Here is a 20,134-nt window from a genome sequence, read left to right on the forward strand (position 1 = left end):
CTTGTTTGGATTCAGTCCAAGGGCCACCCTTGAAGACCTGCAGGGCCACATGTGGCCTTGATGCCACAGGTTCCCCACTCCTGGGCTAGCCCATATGTGATTAATAACTGTTTTTTGAATTAAATATGTACTTATATATTATATGCCATATGTAGATTTGTGTGTATATATGTATACACATACACATTACATGTACTATAGTGTAGTCTCTTTAATTAAGATCAAATTCCCCAGCACACAGCTCAGGATTCTGCAGACAGTAGCCACTAAATGTATTTGTTGAATTGAATATGTATTTATTTAGAAATGTTACATTGTATTCATGTACTCTCTATGGTAGGCTGTAAACTTCCTGAGGACAGCACAGTGCCCAGCGATAAATCTTACAAGCATTTTATTAAGTGCCTACTGTGTGTCAGGAACTATGTCCTTCTTGAATCAAATGCACAAATGAGTTTTTATGTAATATGCAGTCAGATAAAAAGCACTTTGAGGTTATGGCTTGTTTCATTTCTGTCTATTTCCAGTGCTTAGCACATGCACAGTAGATATGTAATCCTTGTTAATGTGAATATATCTCTCCCTAGGATACATAAGAATGCATTCTATGGAAGGCAGTGTTATCTAATGGAGAAAGAGCTGACCTCAGAATTTGGAAGGCCTGGGTTCAAGTCCCACCCAGGCCACATATTGAATGTTTCAGCACCCCACATAACTTTCTAACCCTCACATTATCAGAAAATACCAAGGGCCAATATTAGCCAAGAAGTTTCTTACCAATACTTCTGAACCTCTGAATTCATCTGTCAAAAAACCCCAAATTAAACAATGACCGATAGTTGGCGATAAACTCCTCAAACCTGAGAATTTTCGCTTGTGTCTTTGTGTCTCTAGCACCCAGTAGGTTGCCCAACACCCGGTAGGTGCTTAGTGAATGCTTAAGTAAATATAAACACATGTCCATATATGACTGCATTCTATACGTTAGAATGCAAGGTTCTGGAAGTCGGCAAACTTGTGTTTCATTTCTGTGTCTCTAGTGCCTGAAAGGATCCAATACATTGTAATGACTTAATAAGATGTTGGGTGCGTGCGTGTGTGTACATGTGCACATGTATGTATGTATGCTACCTAATCATACAATACATACGCACATGTATAATATATACACATACAAGTATGTATACATATACAATACACTGGGCATTTACAAATGCGTACATGTACACACATGTGTACACAAAAATGCACACAGTACTAGAGTATATACTGTATATACATACAATGTCTATCTACACACTAAGTATACACATGGGCATGTATACAACACATATACATACAAACAGGCACGCTACACACACCTACGTACATATACCCATACCTATAGGGTGTCCCAAAAGTCTTAGTCCATCTCAAAGCTATGAATGGTTTAAAACTGCACTAAGTGTTTTGGAACACCCTGTCTACACACACACATAGACAGTACAGTACGTATATGTATACAATATGCATGCACAATGTGTATCATACACACAATATGCACACACACTCATGCACATGGACATACACACGCTGTATACATGCACACACACATCTATATTCACATGCACACATACACATAAGACACACACAGGGAGTAAAACTTAAACTGGCACCTAGACCTGGGGACATCGAGTGGAGGGTGCATAGATCTAGAATGGCTGTGCAGCAGAGGCCGTGGGCAGCGACCCTTTCACGTCGTCTTTCCGCGTGCAGCCCTGGGCCCAAGCCCTAGTGCGTGCTAAGTGCCTAAGAAACGCTCGTGGGCGTGACCGTATTTTTATTTATACACACAGATGCATATTTCTGAATCTGTCCGTATGGAGGGAGGGATACGGTAAAGGTGGATTACTCTGCCGTACACCGAGGGCTGGGAGGCGCTCTCCGCCGGGGTGGGCTCATCTCTTTCCCCTTTCCCTCCTGGGTTTCGGGCTCCTCCCCTTTTCCTCCTCCCCCTCCTCCTCCTTCCCCCGCCCCTCCGCGGCCGGCGCGCGGACACGCTCGGCCCCGCCCCTCGGGCTCCGCCGCCGCGGGGGCGTGCCGGGTCCGGGAGGGGCGTGCCCGGGGGCGTGCCCCGCCCCGGGGGGGCGTGCCCGCGGCCGCTGTAATTCTCGGCGAGCCCGGGCGAGGTCTCTGTTCGCAGGCCCTGCCGGTCCCGGCCTCGCGCGCTCCGCTCCGCTCCGCTCCGCTCGGCTTGGCTCGGCTCGGCTCTTTCTCCGTCGCCGCCGCCGCCTCCTCGGCGCGTGCGCCCGGCCCCGGTCCCGGCCCCGGCCCGGCTCGGCCTCCTCGGCCTCCTCGGCCCGGCCTCGCCGGCCCCGGCCCCGCCGCGCCCCCGCCGCGGGCCATGGCCGACAGCGCCAGCGAGAGCGACACGGACGGCGCGGGCGGCCCGGGGGGCGGCGGGCCCGGCGGGCCGGGGGGCGGCGGGGGCGCGGGCTCCGGGCTGCAGCCGTCGTGCTCGGCGGGCGCGGGCGCGGGCGCGGGCGGCCCGGGGGGCGGCGGAGGCCCGGGGCCCGGCGGCGGCGGGAAGCCGGGCGGCATTGTCATCTCGCCGTTCCGCCTGGAGGAGCTCACCAACCGGCTGGCGTCGCTGCAGCAGGAGAACAAGGTGCTGAAGATCGAGCTGGAGACGTACAAGCTCAAGTGCAAGGCGCTGCAGGAGGAGAACCGGGACCTGCGCAAGGCCAGCGTCACCATCGTGAGTGCGGCCCGGCCGGCCTGGCCCAGCCCGGGGATGTGGGGGTGGGGGTGGGGGCTGCTTCGGGGCTTTCCGGGAACAGGGATGGGCAGAGCCCGACGACCGGGTCGCGACCGGGAACCTGCTTCGGGGCTTTCCCTAGCTGGGGCTAAAGAGCCTCCCTTGGGGGTCCGGCCAGATGTGCCGGGCACCGTCCCCCTCCTGCCAGGTCGGGGGTGTGGTGCCGGCACCAGGCAGCCGCCCGTCCGCTCCGTTTCTGTTTTGCTCGGGGCCTGGCTGACCCCAGAATAGGAGGAGAGAGTGGCTATAGGAATTCTGTAGGACCTGATGGTGGGAGGAGGAGGGAGAAGTGGGGACTGTAAAAAAACCTGTTTTTGTCTTGTTTTGTTTTGCCCCTGGCATGCAGGAAGGCTTGGCTTGGGGCAGGGAGAGGAGGGGACCCTCCTTTAGTCTGGCAGAGTCTTGCAGGGCAGGAGGGGGGAGTAGGAGGGAAGCTGGCAGTATCTGGGGCTGGCTGGGCGTGTGTGTGAGGAAGGAGAGGCTCAGTCTCCCTCGCCATGGGGGCAGGAGGGCTGGGCGCTCAGTTGGCAGAGACCGTGGAGCTGGCACGATTGCCCAGGTTGGGAGGGGGGTGGAGAGGAACAGTGAATTTGGGAAGGCGTTCCTGCCAAGGGAGAAGGGGAAGAAAAGCAGCAGATTGTCCTCCAGGAAGCCCTCCTGAGTCTCTCTTGGGTGACTCAGGCCCTGGGGAGGGGAGGCGGGTGCAATGCTGCTTGGACTGTGTGGTCCAGGGCTGGGACAGCCCAGTTTCTCCTGCGCAGCCAACTGGCTGTGGATGGTGGAGAGTGGGATGAGAGAGAGTGGGAAGGGGGCTGGGCACTGTGGACCATCTGCCCTCTTGCCACCAGGCTTTGGGAGCTCTCAGCAAGGAGATCAGCTCCAGTCTCTGCAGTTTCCCTCTCTCTGCAGTTTCCCTCCCGGAGTGGCACGCAGTTCTAAAAGTCACTAAATTCGTAATGGGGAGGAACAGAAATGGGAAAGTACTCTGTGTGCCTCTGCCTTCCAGCTCTGCCACACATCGTTAACATGCAGAATCGCCATACACACAGCCCTATTCACATGCACATGGTTCTCCAGCCAAGAACCAGCCAAAGGAATGTATATGTGTTCTGTATGGCTGCCCCACACGAGTCAGGCAGCTAGCTCCAGGGGATGAGCAGAGTATGGTCAGTGAACCCAGGCTGGGAGTAGTAACTGGAAAAACTGTCAGGGAGGACCCAGTGCCAGGAAAAAACTAATAGGAAAGATTTCTTTGGCCCTATTTGGGTTTTGGTGTGTGTGTGTGTGTGTGTGTGTGTGTGTGTGTGTGTGTGTGTGTGTGTGTGTGTGTGTGTGTGTAATAGAGAGACACAAGCATATGAGCAAACAGTACAGCTTTCCCAAGCTGTCAGAAATCAGACTTTCTACTAAAATGCCATTGTGTATGGCAGCCTAATTAGAAATGGATGGTGAGGAGGCACTTGGCATACGTAGAAATATCTTCCCAGGGAAGGTTATGACAGCAGCACTTTGCATGCTGCCCACCTGAATGGAGCAGGGCAGAATCTGCAGAGGCAGCCCTCCCCTTCCCCGCCTTGGGAGGCCCTCCCCTTGGGCTGAGATTGAATCTACCAGGCATTTATAAAGAGCCTCTTATGTACCTAGTACCAGGGACACAAGGATGGAACACAGCTCAGCCTGTCTCTTCCAGGAGAGATGTGTGTGTCTGTGTGTGTGTGTTGTGTGTGTGTGTCTGTGTCTGTCTGTGTGTGCCTTCTGGTGGGGAAACTCCCTTCCTCAGTTGGGAGCTGCTAGTCTTTGAGAGTCCAGTGGGGTCAGTGAGAGGTTAATTGCTTTGCCCATAGGTTATACAACTGGTTGGAGAGGCAGCCCTGGAGCTGAATCTTCCTTCCTCTGAGGCTGCCCTTCCTAGTTTGAGGCCTGGCCATGGGGCCTGACGGACTAAACAGGGGCCCTGCTCTGCCCAAGTAATAGGACCATGGGTTTGGACCATGGTACAACCCCCTCATTTCAAAGATGGCAAAACTTAAGCCCATCCAGGTTAGTTACAGAATCAGAAACTAGCTGACCTGGGCTTGGCTCCTGGGCTCTCTGGTTCTGAAACCCAGTCCCCTGGTTCCAAGAAAATAGAGGAAGCAACCTTTGGAAACTCGAATTAGGGAATTAGAAGGTTGGTTTTTGGACTAAAAAAAATCAAAGTTTTTCTGAACTTTTCCTACTTAGGAAAGTGGCAGAGTCCATATGGAACAGAATTGTAGTACCTCATGTACTACTCAGACCACGATTCGGCTACCCCTGGCCCAGTGTGGTAGGAAGAGCTGACCTGGAGAAGGTTATCGTTTGCCACTTTGGGCTTTTTTACATAGGCCTTTAGGGTTGGAACAAGGAAGTATTGGACCTTGTAGCTGATGGCATGGACGGACTTATTTGTGATTACAGCCCTGTGTGGGATGATCGGAAGAGCAAAATCCAGTAACATCTGTTTTACAAAATATGTTGTGGCCTTAGTTTTGAATTAGGAGTGACAGTCATTCTTGAACAGGAGTACCAGAAGTTTCCTCCGTACTGTGATAAGGGAGGCCCAGGGATTCAGATGCTTCAGACCTTTTAGAGTTTCAGGGATGTGGAGGTAGAGAGGAATCATTTGGTAACCACACGTAGGCTTTCTTTGGGACTTGGAGTGTCCAGCAGTTGAGATTTTAGATACTTTGATATCAGGTGATTTGGTTCCAAATATATTCCGTGTTGGTGGAAGGGACCCTGAGGATATCTCATCCACTTTCTCATTTTATAGATGAGAATTCTGAGTTTTAGAGAAGCAAAATGACTTGTCAAAGGCCATACCAAAGCAGCATTCCAACCCAGGTGCTCAGTCCAGTGATTTGCCCTGTGTACTCTGCTGTGTGGCTGTTTCCAGTGTGTGAAAAGGAGTATGGGAAGTGTTTGAAGCTTTTGGTCCTTTTATTGGAGAACCTGGGGCCTATGTGGAATTGATGCTCCTGGCCATCTCGGTGGGGGGTTTTTAGATCTGGGAGGGCCCTTCAAGGTCTTCCAGGGCAGCTCTGTCATTTTACACATGAAAACATTGAGCCCCAGACGGGAGGTGACATCCACTTTGCCCATTGCTAGCAAGGGGCACTTTGTCTCTTCCAGATTGCATCCTTCTCTCCCATCACTTTTTAATAAATGGACCTGTAGTTTCTCTTCCGCCCTTCTTGCTTGCTCCCTCCCCACCTAAAAAGGAGGATGAGCAATAAAAGTAATAGGATCAGAGGGCCCTTAGAGGACATCCAGTTCAGATGCCTCATTTTCCAGATTAGGCTCCCCAGCAGGGAGGCTAAATCCTGCCCAAGGGCACATTTCAGGCAGCCAGTGGCAGATGCTCATGGAAGCCTTCAGACTCCAAATTCAATGTTCCTTCAGTTGTGCTGGGGTGAATGTGAAGATCTGTCGGAATTTCATGGTTTAACTCACTGATTTGAAGGAAGGATGCCTTTGTAATTAATTGTTCACTTTTCTTGTGCTCCTCTGGATCAGTTGAGAAAGAACGTGAGTCATATATTTCAGTAATGAATTTTTTTTGAAGAGAGCATCATAAAATCATATTTACAATGAACAGGGACCTCACAGCTCCCCTTGTCTAGCCTCAAAAAACTGAGGCCCATTGAGGGCCTGTGTCCTGCCTTTTGACCAAGGTCATTCGGGGATTAAGCACCAGAGGAGGACACAACCCCCAGTCTTCTGGCTTCATGGTCTGGGCTCTCTCTACTGGACCACACTGCCTTCCTCCTTGACTCTTTCAGAAAGGCCCATTATGGTGGGCTCAATTAAGCAAGTCAGAAGGCATCTGCTCTCTCATCCTTGTCTTTCCCATGTCACGTTCTGACCAGGTGACCATTTGAAAATGTAGTCCATGTTCTCAGTGCCCATGGGAGGGAGGTGAGAATGATCCTGGGGGAGAAATCAGAACAAAAACTTGGATTTTACAAATTGTCCCTTACTTGGACACTGGTGCATCCCGAAAGTTCAGGATGACAAGAGCCATCCTAAAGAGGGCGGTCTGCAACTGAGGCTGTACTGCCTGATCTGAGAAGGTCATGTAGGGGCACATTGGTCTCAGGGAGTGGGTAGCTGATGATTACTTTGGGGTGGGGGGTGTTGGGGAGGTTTTCACTTGCGCTGAACTGCTCATCCAGGAAGGCAAACACAGGAGGAAATATTAAAGATCATGCCTTCATTTTCTTGGAAAAAAGATTCTCTGCCTTCTCAGCCCCTTTGGGTACTCAATTTTAAGGAAAAAAAGGGGAATCATAACATAAGCAACTGGTAAATGGGAGAGCAAGGTGTCTGTGCCTGTGTCTTGGTGAAGACCTCCCCTGTAGTATCAGTTCCTTAATTTAACTGATGTTTATTAAGTCCCTGCTTCTTTCCCCTACAGAGGGTGGGGGTTGGGGGGGCAGCTCACCAGGGCTTTGTCAGCATGGCCTAGCCCAGGGGAATGGAATCTCCCAGGGAGTCTGTGAACTTGAAGGAAAAAGGTGACCTCTCATTTTCACTCACCTCCAGCTGAAATGGAGTGCTTCTTTAAATACTAATTAAACAAATCAACCAGTAACTCTTATTCTGAGGATGGGGCCATGACAGAAGCAGAGAACCCTTATTCTGTAGACTTGATACTATTTCATTCTTGATATTTTTGTTCCTGCTTCCTCCAGTTTCATAAATGCTTTATTTGTTAATTTTTCAAATTGAAAGTCACTGGGTGGTAGAGAGACAGCAGCAACAAAAAGATCTAGTCCCTTCAGAGATGATGAGAGAGCAGGAGGTACAGGGGGAGGGGAAGGGAGAGAGGGTAGGGGGCTCCTGCTTGGGGTCTAGCTGCTGTGTTCCAGGGAGATGGGGGGAGAAGGAGAGAGGGAAAGTCTGTTTTCAACTAGGGGAGGAGGAGGACTCTGAAAGCCTGCTGATAGAGGTGGGCATTCCAGAAGTAGAACTGAGGAAGGAGAAGAACATATCAGGCCCTGGGCCAGTGCAAGGGGTCCCTAGATGGCCTGCCCTGCTTGGAGAGCAGCCAGAGGTCTACTTTGAATGGAGCACAGATCATACAGGGAAGTCAGGTGAAATCATCTGGGACAGGTCGGCTGGAGGTTTATTTTTGATGTGTAGATGGTACGTGATTGGTCATGTTGTCCAAAAAAAAGCAAGATCTCTGTTCCTTGGGGTTAATTAATTGACATGAACTCCCTCAATTTTTTTCTTCTCATTCATAAGAGCAGTGGCTCAAACTGGAGATCCTTTTGGTTTTTTTAGTCTTCATTATATTAAAATTGGCCTTTCTTGGTAAGTTAGTACTGGCTCCGGTCCACTGTCCCTCCTGAAGGCCAACCCATTCATCTGTCTGTGACCTCAGGTTAGATACATCTGTCAACTACAAGTCCTTCCTCTCCAGAAGAGCTTCTTGTAGAAGCCTTCCTCCAAGTCAGCTTGCTCATCTCAGGAATCAGAAGCTTAGTTTGTAAACTGTGCTGTGTTGGTTCACCATCAGTGAGGTCTGGTTTGGGAGTCCGAGCTTTAAAGCTAGTGTGGGGCCAGGAAGCCTCTCTTTCTCCCTCTGCGCAGCTGAACCAGCCTAGAACTTGTCCACTGGTCAGTCTGTGATTACCCTGAGCCACCACCCGAGTGGTTCAGTTGAACCTTTTTGAAGTTAGCCTGACTGCTCCTCTGCCTCACCTGTCCTGGGAGCCTCTGAGGAGCTGAACTCTGCTGACCCAGCCAGCAGGAATCAAGGGGCCTTCTCATGCCTCAGTGAGGCAGCATTGGAGGAGCTGGCCTCTAAAGAAGGAACATTTATTTTACCCTTCCACAGGAGCTTATATATCCTTCTGAATGCTCTTTGTCTCTTTGGTAAGGGGCAGCTTTCAGGTATTAGGAGGGATCTGACAAAATTGTACAAACTGTCTGCAGCCTTTTCCTGTTGTATGCATCCATACGTGTGCCAGAAAAAGGATGGGCCTTTCCCAAATTCTTGCAATCACAATGTTCCCTTTTGATCAAAGCAAGCTGGATAGAAGTTAGGGAATCTGGGTTCACATATGGGTGCTGCCACTTCTTGTGACCAGGAGTCAGTCACCAAACCTGATTCTGCCTCACTTTCTCTTCTGCAAAATAAAATGGATCAGATGGTGAGTAAGGTTCTTTCCAGCCCCTGCACTAGGGACTCTGCTTTGTGTCCTGGACCTGAGGAGTCTGGTGTAGCCTGTGGATGCAGACTCAGTGAAATGTTTTAAATGCACTGAGCAAAATACTGAAGATTACGAGGGGAACCAAAGGTTAGTGAAATAGACCCTGTGAAATCTACTTCTGGACATCAGATTAAGAACCCTGCTTTAGATCTGTGGTGCTTTAAACATTACCCTGAAAGTTCAGTCTTTTTCAGAAGATCTGCCTTCCCCTTTTAAAATCTCTTATTTTACTTTGCATCAGACCTTTGCATCAGTGGTTTGCATCTGTGTAAGAGCTCTCAGGTTGGAAAAGACCCTTCACCAATGCAGATCAGCATCTGTTCAGCAATTTAGTCTTCAGGAGTTACTTAGAACACTGAAAGGTTAAGCAACTTGTCCAGGGTCACACAGCCCTGTATTTGTCAGAGACGGGATGGGAGTACAGTCCACTAAGTCAGACCACACCACTTTTTTCCCCCCAGCCCTATCATTTTTGTTTTCCATTAGTTCCAAGAATCACAAGTTGCATCTAGGAAAACAATTCTAATAAAAGTGCCATCCCAAAGTGGACCCATGAGCCATCCTGCCACTTAGTGAAAAATTCTTCTGTTTTGGTTTCATTAATAGCTAAAATGTCAATAATGAGGTAGTAGTTGAGTTACCTCAGGAGGAGGGTGGCCGATGGCATTGGACAAAGATCTGGTATTTAGAGGGCCAACAGGGAGTTTGTAGATGGTCTGAAAACTGGGAATTTTAATCCCTTTCTTTCCTCAGCTATTACTGAAGTAGCTCCAGGTGGGGAAGGGCCAGCACAGAGGGCCACCTGATATTTTTCTTTTTTCCCTGGGTTGCCATGACCAACGAGCCACCAGTCCAGTAGAGAGGGCATAGGCCTTCCTGCTCACCTGCCAGACCAGGTTTCTGGAAGTGGACACAGGTTGGTTGGTTCCCCCTCTCTTCCCATGGGAAGCCTTCCTGGCATGGCAGAACCTTCTAGAGGCTACATCTGGCTGGTTTAACCTGCTAGAGCCCAAAGAGGACTTCCTTTTGTAGGGTTCTGTGCCTTCACTTGGCATCATCAAGTGCTCCTAAGTGTGTGTTGTGTGCGAGGCACCTTGCTTGGGCCTCTGCTTGAGCAGCCTAGGCTGGTGCCTTCTGAAGAACCTCCAGAAGGGCCACAGGGGAGGGACCCTCTGATGGTCACTGATTCTGCCCACAAGCATTCATGGAGCTCCAGTGCATTGGAGGGATGCAAAGAAAGGCAGGAACTTGGTCACTGCCCTCAAGGAGCTCCCATCCTGGAGGGGAGATAATGTGAGAAAAACTGGTCCACAAACATTTATTAAGTGCTTACTCTGTGCTGGGCATTGTGTTAATGATATACAAAGAATAAAAAAGGGATACAGGGAAAAAGGGAAAGTCGTATCTGCCCTCAGGGACCCTTCATTCTGGGAAAGCAGAAGTCATTTAGAGAGAAGGCAATCTGGTCAAGGAGTGACCAGCCTGGCCTCTGAGACTCCTCAGCCAGGGTTCTTTCTGTGACGCCACTACAAGTCAAGCCTTCTAGATTCTAGACTCCTGTTCTTTCCACTAGAAGGGTCCATACATCTGGAAGTGTTCGGATTGGGGGCCAGAGCCCAGGGGGTATAGGGGAATTGGGGAACCATGCATTCTGTTTTCCCATATTGGGCAGTCTGTGACCCAGAAAGGGGTTAGCTTGACCCAGAGAACAGAATGTGGGTGCTGGGTGGCACCTGTAGAGAGGTGAGGAAGAGCCTGCCTTGAAGAGGAAAGGCTTGTTTTGGTAGGTTTGAAGGCTTTCAAGGAGAGGTAGGTGGCACCTAGTGGGGTCACGGCTGGACTAGTTGGCCTGAGTCCCTTCTAGCCCTGGAGAGTCTGTGGGTCCATGCCAGTGGGGTGCTTCTTCTTGTTGGGAACTCGCTTCCCTCTCCTTGTACTGATTGGAGACTCCATTCTGCCACAGTCCTGTGGTTGGTTGCTGGTCAGTTGTTTCAGTCATGTCCCACTCTTCATGACTATTTAGGGTTTTCTTGACAGAGATACTGGTTTGCCATTTCCTTCTCCTGCTCATTTTATAGATGAGGAACTGAGGCAGACAAGGTGAAGTGACTTACCCTGTGACTTCCCATCCTGGGTGGGTCATGGAATGATCAGGATACATTGTATCCTTTTGGGGAGCTCTGCCTTCCTCCTAGTTTGCCTTTGAACCTACAGAGAACATGCTGGTTACCTTGTAGCAGGACCTGGCCTCCTGATACATTCCTGGGATGATGGCACTGTGTAACCCTGGCACAAATTCTCATTGGACCTTTAGCTGTATGTAATTGTACTATTGGTTTTCATAGGCAGAAAAAAGAGAACTTTTTGGTAACAGAATAAAAGTGTTGGGAGGGAAGGCTTCCCCCCCCCCCTTCTGTAAGCCTGCTTTTCTGTAATCTGGTTTATTGCTGCTGTTGTTCCACCTTTGGGTGGGTGTGGATTTCATAAATAAATGACACTGTTTTGAGTGTTCTTTAACAACTTACTCAGAAAAAGCATCTGTGTAAGATTTGGTTTGGTCACATTGGTGCCCATGCTGGTGGCCGAGGGGAAGCAGCTGGGGACGAGCCCCTCTCTTCTCCATGTTGCCCCCATAACTTCATCTGTAATTGAGGATGCCTTCATCAGCCTGGCTCCAGAGACAGTCTAGAGGAAGACCCTACTCAACAAAATGACCTTCTCTTGTTCCGGTTATACTTACATATGTGGGTGTGGGTGCCTCTTGACTAGGGAAACGGTTCCTTCTTGTCTTGGTAACTTCAGGCCTGTGTAGTGCCTGGCACGTAGTGTTAAGTGCTGCATAAATACTGTTGATTGATAGCAGATATTACCAGAAGTGATGTGAAATAAAAGACAGGACCTGGGTTCCAGTCCTGTCTCAGTCCTTTTTGACCCTGGCCAAGTCACTGAAACCCCTCTCTGTGTTACAGTTTCCTCATCTGCAAAATAACAGCATTGGACTCCAAGGCCCTTGAGGTCCTTTCCAGCCCTGAATCTGTGATCCTGTGATCTCAGCATCATATTTGTGGCTTTTCAGATGGCTGATTTGGAGAATGCCCCATGTTGACAACTCACCAATTAGGAATCTGGGATGGGGTCAGTGCCTGTTGTTGTCAGGAACCCTCTGGACTGGTGTGAGATGTTTTTGGTCTGTGCTGCGCTGCAGGGACGTTTCTCAGAGAATTCAGGGGAGGCATCCCCTGAGATGTGTGTGTGTGTGTGTGTGTGTGTGTGTGTGTGTGTGTGTGTGTGTGTGTGTGTGTGTATGTATGTGTGTGTGTGTATATATGTCTCCGGGAGGGGGTGTTGAGTGTAGTACTTTTGTTTTCCATCAATCACACATGTAGTCATCTTTTTTAGAGAGTGGGTTCAAATTAAGTGTTGGGCAGGGTCAGTCTATTCTTTGATCACTGATGTTCAGAAAAGGGAATGTTCTGGAAAGCTGTTCTTAATCAGAGAGATCTTGCTTGGATGTTACCTCGCAGTTGAGGTTTTCCTTTCCATCTTACCACCCTGCCCAAGCCCACATTTACCATTTTTATTTGAGATAGAGGTCCTGTAAGTACTATATCCTTTGGTGCCATTCTAAAGTAAAAAATCAGAGAACTGACCTCAGCATTGGACTCACCAAGGTGGGTTATGTGGAATTCATTCCCTTAGTCTTTGGGGTTTTATAAAAGCATAGATTTATAGCTGGAAGGGAGCTTACAGACCCCTCACCCTCCCCTCCCCCCCCCCCCCGCAGCTATCTTCACCTTTCCCTGCCCTGTCATATTATACTTAAATCTACATATTTTTGATATACTTTGTGTACATGTTCTCATCATAGACCACAAACTCCCTGAAGCCAGGCACTGTTGAGGTGTGTGCATGGTATCAGTGTGGGATGTGACTTGTAGTAGGCCTTTTCAGCAAATGTTTGTGATGGAGGCCTTCGTCTTCCCAGTCACCTCCCACCTGAACCCCCAGACTGATCTTCCCTTGTTACACAGAAAGAAAGCCAGTGGGGCTGAGATCTTGTTGGAGAGTGTAGACTACTCCTTGTCCTGCTGCTTCCTCCTGAGGCCTCCAGCTTGGGTTCTCTGACTCAAGCTCCGGCCTCTTCTCACTGTCCTAGATCTCTTGGAATCCTTGGTTTCCATCCAGCCTCAGCTCATGTGCCTGGTTCTGCCTGTGGCCCTTTGCCAGCCCCCTTCCTCTCCCCAGTTTGCTCTGTACCTGGTGCCCTCCTGGCTCCTTGGTGGCTCAGCAGGGTCTAAGTTGTACGTTTGTTCCTTGAGGACAGGGAGTGCTTTTTTCCTGTGTGTCACTGCTGCCTAGCACAGGTCCACACTAAGGACTGGAGAACTACTTGGCTGAGATGAGCTATCCTTTGGACCAGAAGCTCCAGCCCCAGGTCCTTTTTGGTGGTCGGCTCTCCCAAGATGAGAATCCGGCATTTGCGTTGCACAGGAGAGTGGCCTGTCTCCTCAGAAAAGACAGAGATGACCTGAGTGATAGCTCCGGAGCAGGCTGACTTTCCAGGAGGCTGTGGGTCATGTATTTGTGAACGATTTTAATTGATCTGTAGTTTCTCCCCTAAGTCAGACACTGTCTCTCAGCTCAGTGATGTTGGCCTGGCACAGATGATAGGGGGAGCCCTGAGTTTATCCTGCTTGTGAGATTGAAAAAAAAAAAGCAAGCATTGCTTCTGATGTTTTAATTTCTTAACTAAAAAAAGAATGTACAAGGTTGATGCTGCCTGTGTGGGGTTTGGCCATTCATGCTCCTCTGGCTCCCTCCTCTTTCTTCAGAGCTTTTCAGGATGGGACAAATATACTAACTATTAATCAGCATCTATGTGAAAAGCAAATGCTCTTATAAATATAGAAGTGGCCTCACAGAGGGATTTTTCCCCTTCCTTCAGTCTCATTCCTCTTTTAAAAAGAGAAGAGGTGATGATAGATGTCATGTTTCCATGTTGATCTATGGAGGTACCAATGCAGCCTCCTCCAAAGACCCTGTCTGGGATGGCAGAAGTAATCTGTTTAATAACCATAAGGGCATTTGAGGACACCCAAGATCACACGCAGTAAATGCTGGACTCCTCAGCCAGGCGTTGGCCAGAATTGCTGACTTTCTATAGAAGCAAAGGTCAGGAATATGAGAGGGTGCCAAGAGCTCAGGGTGAGTGGGCATTCAGGGAAGTGTAGGGATTTTGTCCCTGACTTTGCGGCTTCTAGAAGTGGGTGGTTCCCAATGGTTCTCTCTTTACTTTTATAGACTACAGGGTCAGGACTTGGGTCCTTCTAATTTATCCCTCCCAAAAAGACTTGCTGTGGTTGGAATTAGGGCAATAAGGTTGCCAACTTCCTAACTAATAGAATAGTATACAAGTAGTTAAGCTGTGATTTAAAAAAATATTACCCCCAACCAAATTATAACTTCTATTCCATTGAGATTTTTTTTTTTGTCACAGAAGACAGGCCTTAATTTATACTGCCAAAAAACGTTTGCTGATAGTCACAACAAATTGTGTGTTTGCTTAACTTAGTAGCTTTTTATTTTTATTTTTGGTCCAGACTTGTGATGCCAGTCTGTATGGGGGAACTCTCAGGGTTGAAATTTGCTTTTGGATACAGATCAACAACTCATCTATAAGTTAGCCTTAGAAAATGGTTAGGTTGTGGCGAGGTGATGTCCTCTGACTCAGACATGTGACATTGGAGACTCAACTTTGCACCTGGAAAAACTAGTCCTAAGACAGACTCTGCCAGGTTACCTTTCTTAGGACCCCTAGATTGTCTGAAAATCTAAGTGGACCTGCCAAGAGAATGCCTACATTTGAAAACAGGAAGAAGACAACCAGCCTTGGAGGCTGGAAGACCCAGGGTCAGGCCCTGTCTCTAGCCCCTGCTGGCTAGGTGACCCTGTCAGAGCCAGTCTTTCCCCCTTCTGTGCCCCTCAGTGAACTGCTGAGCATCATTAATGGAGGGCACCTCTGCACTGGGAGTTTCTGCTGCTGTTTTGTATTGCCAGTACTCAGCACAGTGCCTGACATGTAGAAAGTGCTGCCAAATGTTATTGACAGGCACAGTAATAAATATTTCTTGATCAATTAAATTCTCCCCCAGGTCTGACCATCTTCATTCTGTGCCCTCTCCCTCCATCTCTCAAAGGAAAACTCCAAATGCTTCTTGGGAGCATGCTTGGACTTGTGATAGTTCCTCCCCAGTGTGGATCACCTCAGTGTCAGGCCACATCTTCTGAGTTCTTGTCTATCAGTTATTTATATCTCTTGGCTCCGAGGTCTCCTGTGTGTCATTCACTACCTGGCAGTGAGCTCTGGGGTATAGGAAGCTCTCATAGATTTTCAGGTCTTTTTGGAACCCCCAAGCAAATACACAGGGCTCTCCCCGTGACTGAGGGCCTTAGCAACTGGAAGAGGGGGGGCTGGGCAAAGCAGCTGGCCTTTCTAAGGTAGTGGTGGCAACCTGTTGACCAGATGCTGGTGCTGTGATGTTGGAGCATGTGGACATACTTGGTGAGTCGCGGCTCCACTTTAATGTTATTGCTCCTCCAGTTCACCTGATACCGGTGGCCCCTATCAGGTTGTTGGTGTCCTAGTCAGGGAAGCACTGAGTCAGCAGTGAACCTCAGTGGTGAGGCCTTAATGAAAGAGAGAACGTAATCTGAGCCCTCATTCCCTCGGTGTTGACTGTTAAGGTTTAGTGCTGGTGACTGTTTGGTAGCTGTAGGTGGATGGCAATTTTGAAGAGAAGGGGAGTATTCTGGAATCAGCCTCATGGAATCATTGATTTAGAAGGGGAAGGGAGCTGAGAGGTCACAGAGCAGGGGAAGAGCTCAGGCCTGAGAGGTCACCCAGCGACCAGAGCTGGACATCAAGTCTGGAGACTTTGACTCCAAATCCGGCACTCCAGCCGTGCTGCTTTCCCATGTTACAGCCAGACACCAGGTTGGAATGTTGACTAAGAGGTTGGATGTTGGGCTTGGGATCAGGCAGAAGACCTGAATGTGAATTCTGCCTCAGACACTAGCTAACTATCCTCAGCCTCAGTTTCCTCATCTGTAAAGTGGGGGTAATAATACCCTTTACCTCTCAGGGACATCGTGGGGAATCAAAAGAGGCACTGTTTGTAACATTTGCTATTGTTACTGCTGCTTGTTCACTCACACAGGCCAGAGTTACACTATCGCCATGGAGTAGAGCTGGCAAATTCTTGAGATGCCAGGCAGCTCACTAGGCAGGCTTTCCAGGGGCAGCTGGCTGCCCTAGAAAAGTGTTTTGAGAAGTTTAAGATAACCTCCCAGCTGGTGAGCCAAGGGCCGAGTGTGCCATGGCCCTGGCCTCACCCTTTCATGGAGATGGACATGGTTTCTCTTCCTTGGAGTTCATTCCTCTCCCTCCCAAGGACTTGGATAATTGGTGAATAAAGTGACCAATCTGGATCAAAACTCCTTCGCAAACCTCAGAGCTTTACTGAAATGCTAGCCCTCAATACAGATGACATGGATGATGACGACGATGATGGTCTCACCACATGTGAGCTTTTCTCCATTGATGTGATGACCATCCCTTCTTACTCTCTCATTCTGGGCTACTTCATTATGCTCTCTAAATTCCTGAACAGGACTTACTCAGCATGCTCAGCCTGTCAACAGGCCCTTTAGTGCTTACTCTTTGTGAGTCACCGGACCAGCCACTGGAGATGTAAAGAAAGGCAAAAAGAGTCCCTGCCCTCAAGGAGCACAGTCTAATGGGAAGGACAATGTGAAAACAACTGCATGGATACAAGGTGCATCCATGTGGAGTAGATGGAAGACCCGCTGCCCTGCAGAAGCCTGCTGATGGAAATGTTTTTTTGTTAGATACATCTTTCTCGACATGGGGGAGGGGCATTGGGGAGGTGGGGGGGGGCGGTAGGAGAACCAGTAGAGTGCTTGGGATATGTAGTGGCTTCTCTCCCTATGTGAACGGCCTGCCTTCCTCTTCAGTCTCTTCTTTCTGATGGCCTCCTCCTGCCCACCAAGCTTCTAGGTGACTATCAGCTTTGACATTTGGGAGATCCTGGTATTCCATGATTCTAAGCTGCACAGAATCATGAGAAGGAAATCAGTGTTAAAATAAGCTGGACCTTGTTGTCAGGAGAAGGACCATGTCTTTTGCCAAAGGCAGGCCAATTGCTTGGTGCTGTCTTTGTGGCTTTGGGCCTCACTCACGTGTCTCTGCAAGAGAGCTCATCTGCTGGATCGGCTCTGTGGATATCTGGACAAGGACACCTCAGAAAGGTCAGAATTCTCCAATGAATTAATGATGACAAGCAAAGAAAACCTCTGTGGGGAGAGCAGGATCAGGGCTGCTACCCTCTGAAGGGTCTTTAGAAAAATGGAAGGAAGAGTCAAGTCCTACAAATGGTATCTGTGTGTCCCACCCATCTCCTTGGACTTGGTGAATAAAGGATGAGATTTGGAGTTGGAGGACCAGGGTTCAAACACCAGCTCTTCCTGTTACTGCTTGGGTGACTTGGGGAGCTCACTTTACTGTCTGGTCTTGGTTCCCTTCAGTGTAGAATGAGGTGGTTATGGTCCTCAGGCTCTGGGCAGATCACAGAAGACAGACATGTTTCCTTTAAATATTTCCCCCCTTCTACTGCTGGTCAACTGAGAGGCTTCAAATTTACCTTCTGGAAAAGCATCCAATGAGAGACCCTCAGACTTTGAACAGTTGGATTTGTGTGTTGTGAAATGTTAGGAGCCAGACCTTTCGCAGTCTTGCTCTGGGACCTTGTTCATGAGACCAGACTGCCTTCCTTCTCATTTTAGCAATAAGTTAGGAGCACCTGGAGCTGGGGACCTCCAGGAGGGGAGGGCTGTTTTTGTGTCAGATCTGTTTCCTGCCTGGCCTGTGCAATGTCTGCTGGACTGGCCAGGGAGGAGTGCTGTCTGCATTTGTGGTGGAAGGTGTGAAACAGAGGGCCCCTCACCTTCTTTCACTTAATCATGTCCCCTTGACCTCCTGTCTCTCCTAAGATGACTGACTGATAAGTAAACCAGACCTGGGAGGCAGAGCTCTTTACACAGGAGGAAACTGAGTCCCAGAGGGAGGCAGAGCATCTGACCCAAGGTTACTGATTGGAATTTAGCCCCAAGGGCTGACCTATTACCTTGGAAGCTTCAGGACCCAGAGGCTCTTGGCTGACATTTAAAAATGAGGCCAAAATAACATCTTAACATTTTTTTGGTTTCCGTTTAATTATGCATTAATGATCATCAACAAGACAAAAATAACATCTTGAGAAGATTTTAAAGTGATGCTTCTTTTCCTCCCCTGACGTCCTTTTTTATGGTCTGGCTTTGAGATGGGGTCAGGAGGAGGAGGAATTAAATGCTCCATCCTGAATCCTGCCAAAGTTTCCTTTATTGATGTGAGCAAGCAAAACCGGGATCAGCCCATTGACTGTGGATCTCTGAAGCCTCAGGGAGGTGGGTGGCTAGGTGAGAAGGCTGGGAATCTTGTCTTCTTAGCCCACTCAAAGCATCTTCCTTGACCATTGTAGCATCTTCATAAATGCCTACTGTGCGCTCAACCCCGGAGATGCTACCTCTGGGGACTTCTCCTCTGACTTTGAGTTCCTCCCCTCTCTTTTCTTGTTTTTGTCTGCAGGTCTTTTTGGTTCCTCCCAACTGTGAAAGACACCTTTTCATGTTCCCACTTTACTCTGTTGTCATGTTCTTTCCCTCCATGAACATGATTTGGGGATTGACATTCCCGAGTGTTGGGTTGACATTCAAGACCAGTTCTCCCTCTGGCTGGGATGCTCCCTTAATGGGTGTCCTCACACAAGTCACTTAACATCTTCACGCCTCAGTTTCCTCATCTTTCATATGAGGTACTGCTCTCCATGCCCAGCCTCATTCCCAGCTCTACCATTCTGTGATTCTGTACTAATTCTTTTCCACAGTCCTGCAAGCTGAATCTCTGGCTTCCCACATTTGTATTCTATTTGTATTACACATTCTTGTTCTGTTAGGCTTTGCACCATCTTCCTGTGGACCTCATTAGAATCTCATAGGACTCTTCCTGCCCCCCATTCCCTCTATTCCATCTGTCTGAGTTTCTAGGCTGGGCTTGCCTCTTCTTCCCCCTTCCATTCCATCTTTTCTTAGTGTCATCATCCCCCTTCCCTGAAAACACGCGCATACACACACATACACACACACACACACATACCATACACACACCACATACACACCCTATACACACCACGTACACATACACACACCACACACACCCTATGCGCACCACACATACACATACTATACACACATACATACCACACATGCATACCCCATACACACACACATAGACACACCATACACACACCATACACACACCCTATACATACCACACACATACACACACCATACACATATACACACCACATACACACACAACCATACATGCATACCCCATACACACATATAGACACACACACACCATACACACACCACACACCCTATACACATCACACACACACACACCAGACATACACCCTATACACGCCACACATATACATACCATACACACATACACACCACATACACACACAACCACACACGCATACCCCATACACACATAGACACAAACACACCGTACATACCATATACCATACACACACCCTATACACACCACACACATACACACCCCATACACACATACACACTCCATACACACACACACACACACACACACACACACACACACACACACACACATTTCCCCCTCCCTGCCACATACTCCCCTCTGCCCTGTGAGGACAGCCTTGAGTCTGTTCTTTACCACCTTCACACACCATTGCACTCAGCACCATCTCCAATCTCTTCCTGTCTCTTGTTCATCCCCGATGCCTTCAGATATATCTCTCTATCTCCCATGCTCACAGTACCCACATGTCACTGGACCTTGTTCCCAGCTACTGTTCTAAATCTTTCTTTCCCTTTTCTGTTAAATTCCTTAGAAAAAGTCTGTCCACTGTACCAGCATTTGTTTCTTTTG

At 48.8% G+C, this 20,134-nt stretch overlaps 1 protein-coding gene across 1 annotated transcript in view; it reads left to right on the top strand.

The window, feature by feature from the left end:
- The first annotated feature begins 2,368 nt into the window (after positions 1–2,368).
- CCDC6 (coiled-coil domain containing 6) overlaps positions 2,369–20,134 on the top strand; it is an 85,069-nt gene continuing 67,303 nt past the window's right edge. The window contains exon 1 of the mRNA XM_072628897.1: positions 2,369–2,737. Within this exon, the coding sequence (XP_072484998.1) occupies positions 2,384–2,737 (354 nt within the window). The 5' untranslated portion in view covers positions 2,369–2,383. The remainder of the gene's footprint in view (positions 2,738–20,134) is intronic.

Source organism: Notamacropus eugenii, chromosome 1 (assembly GCF_028372415.1).
Source record: "Notamacropus eugenii isolate mMacEug1 chromosome 1, mMacEug1.pri_v2, whole genome shotgun sequence".
Lineage (NCBI taxonomy): Eukaryota > Metazoa > Chordata > Mammalia > Diprotodontia > Macropodidae > Notamacropus > Notamacropus eugenii.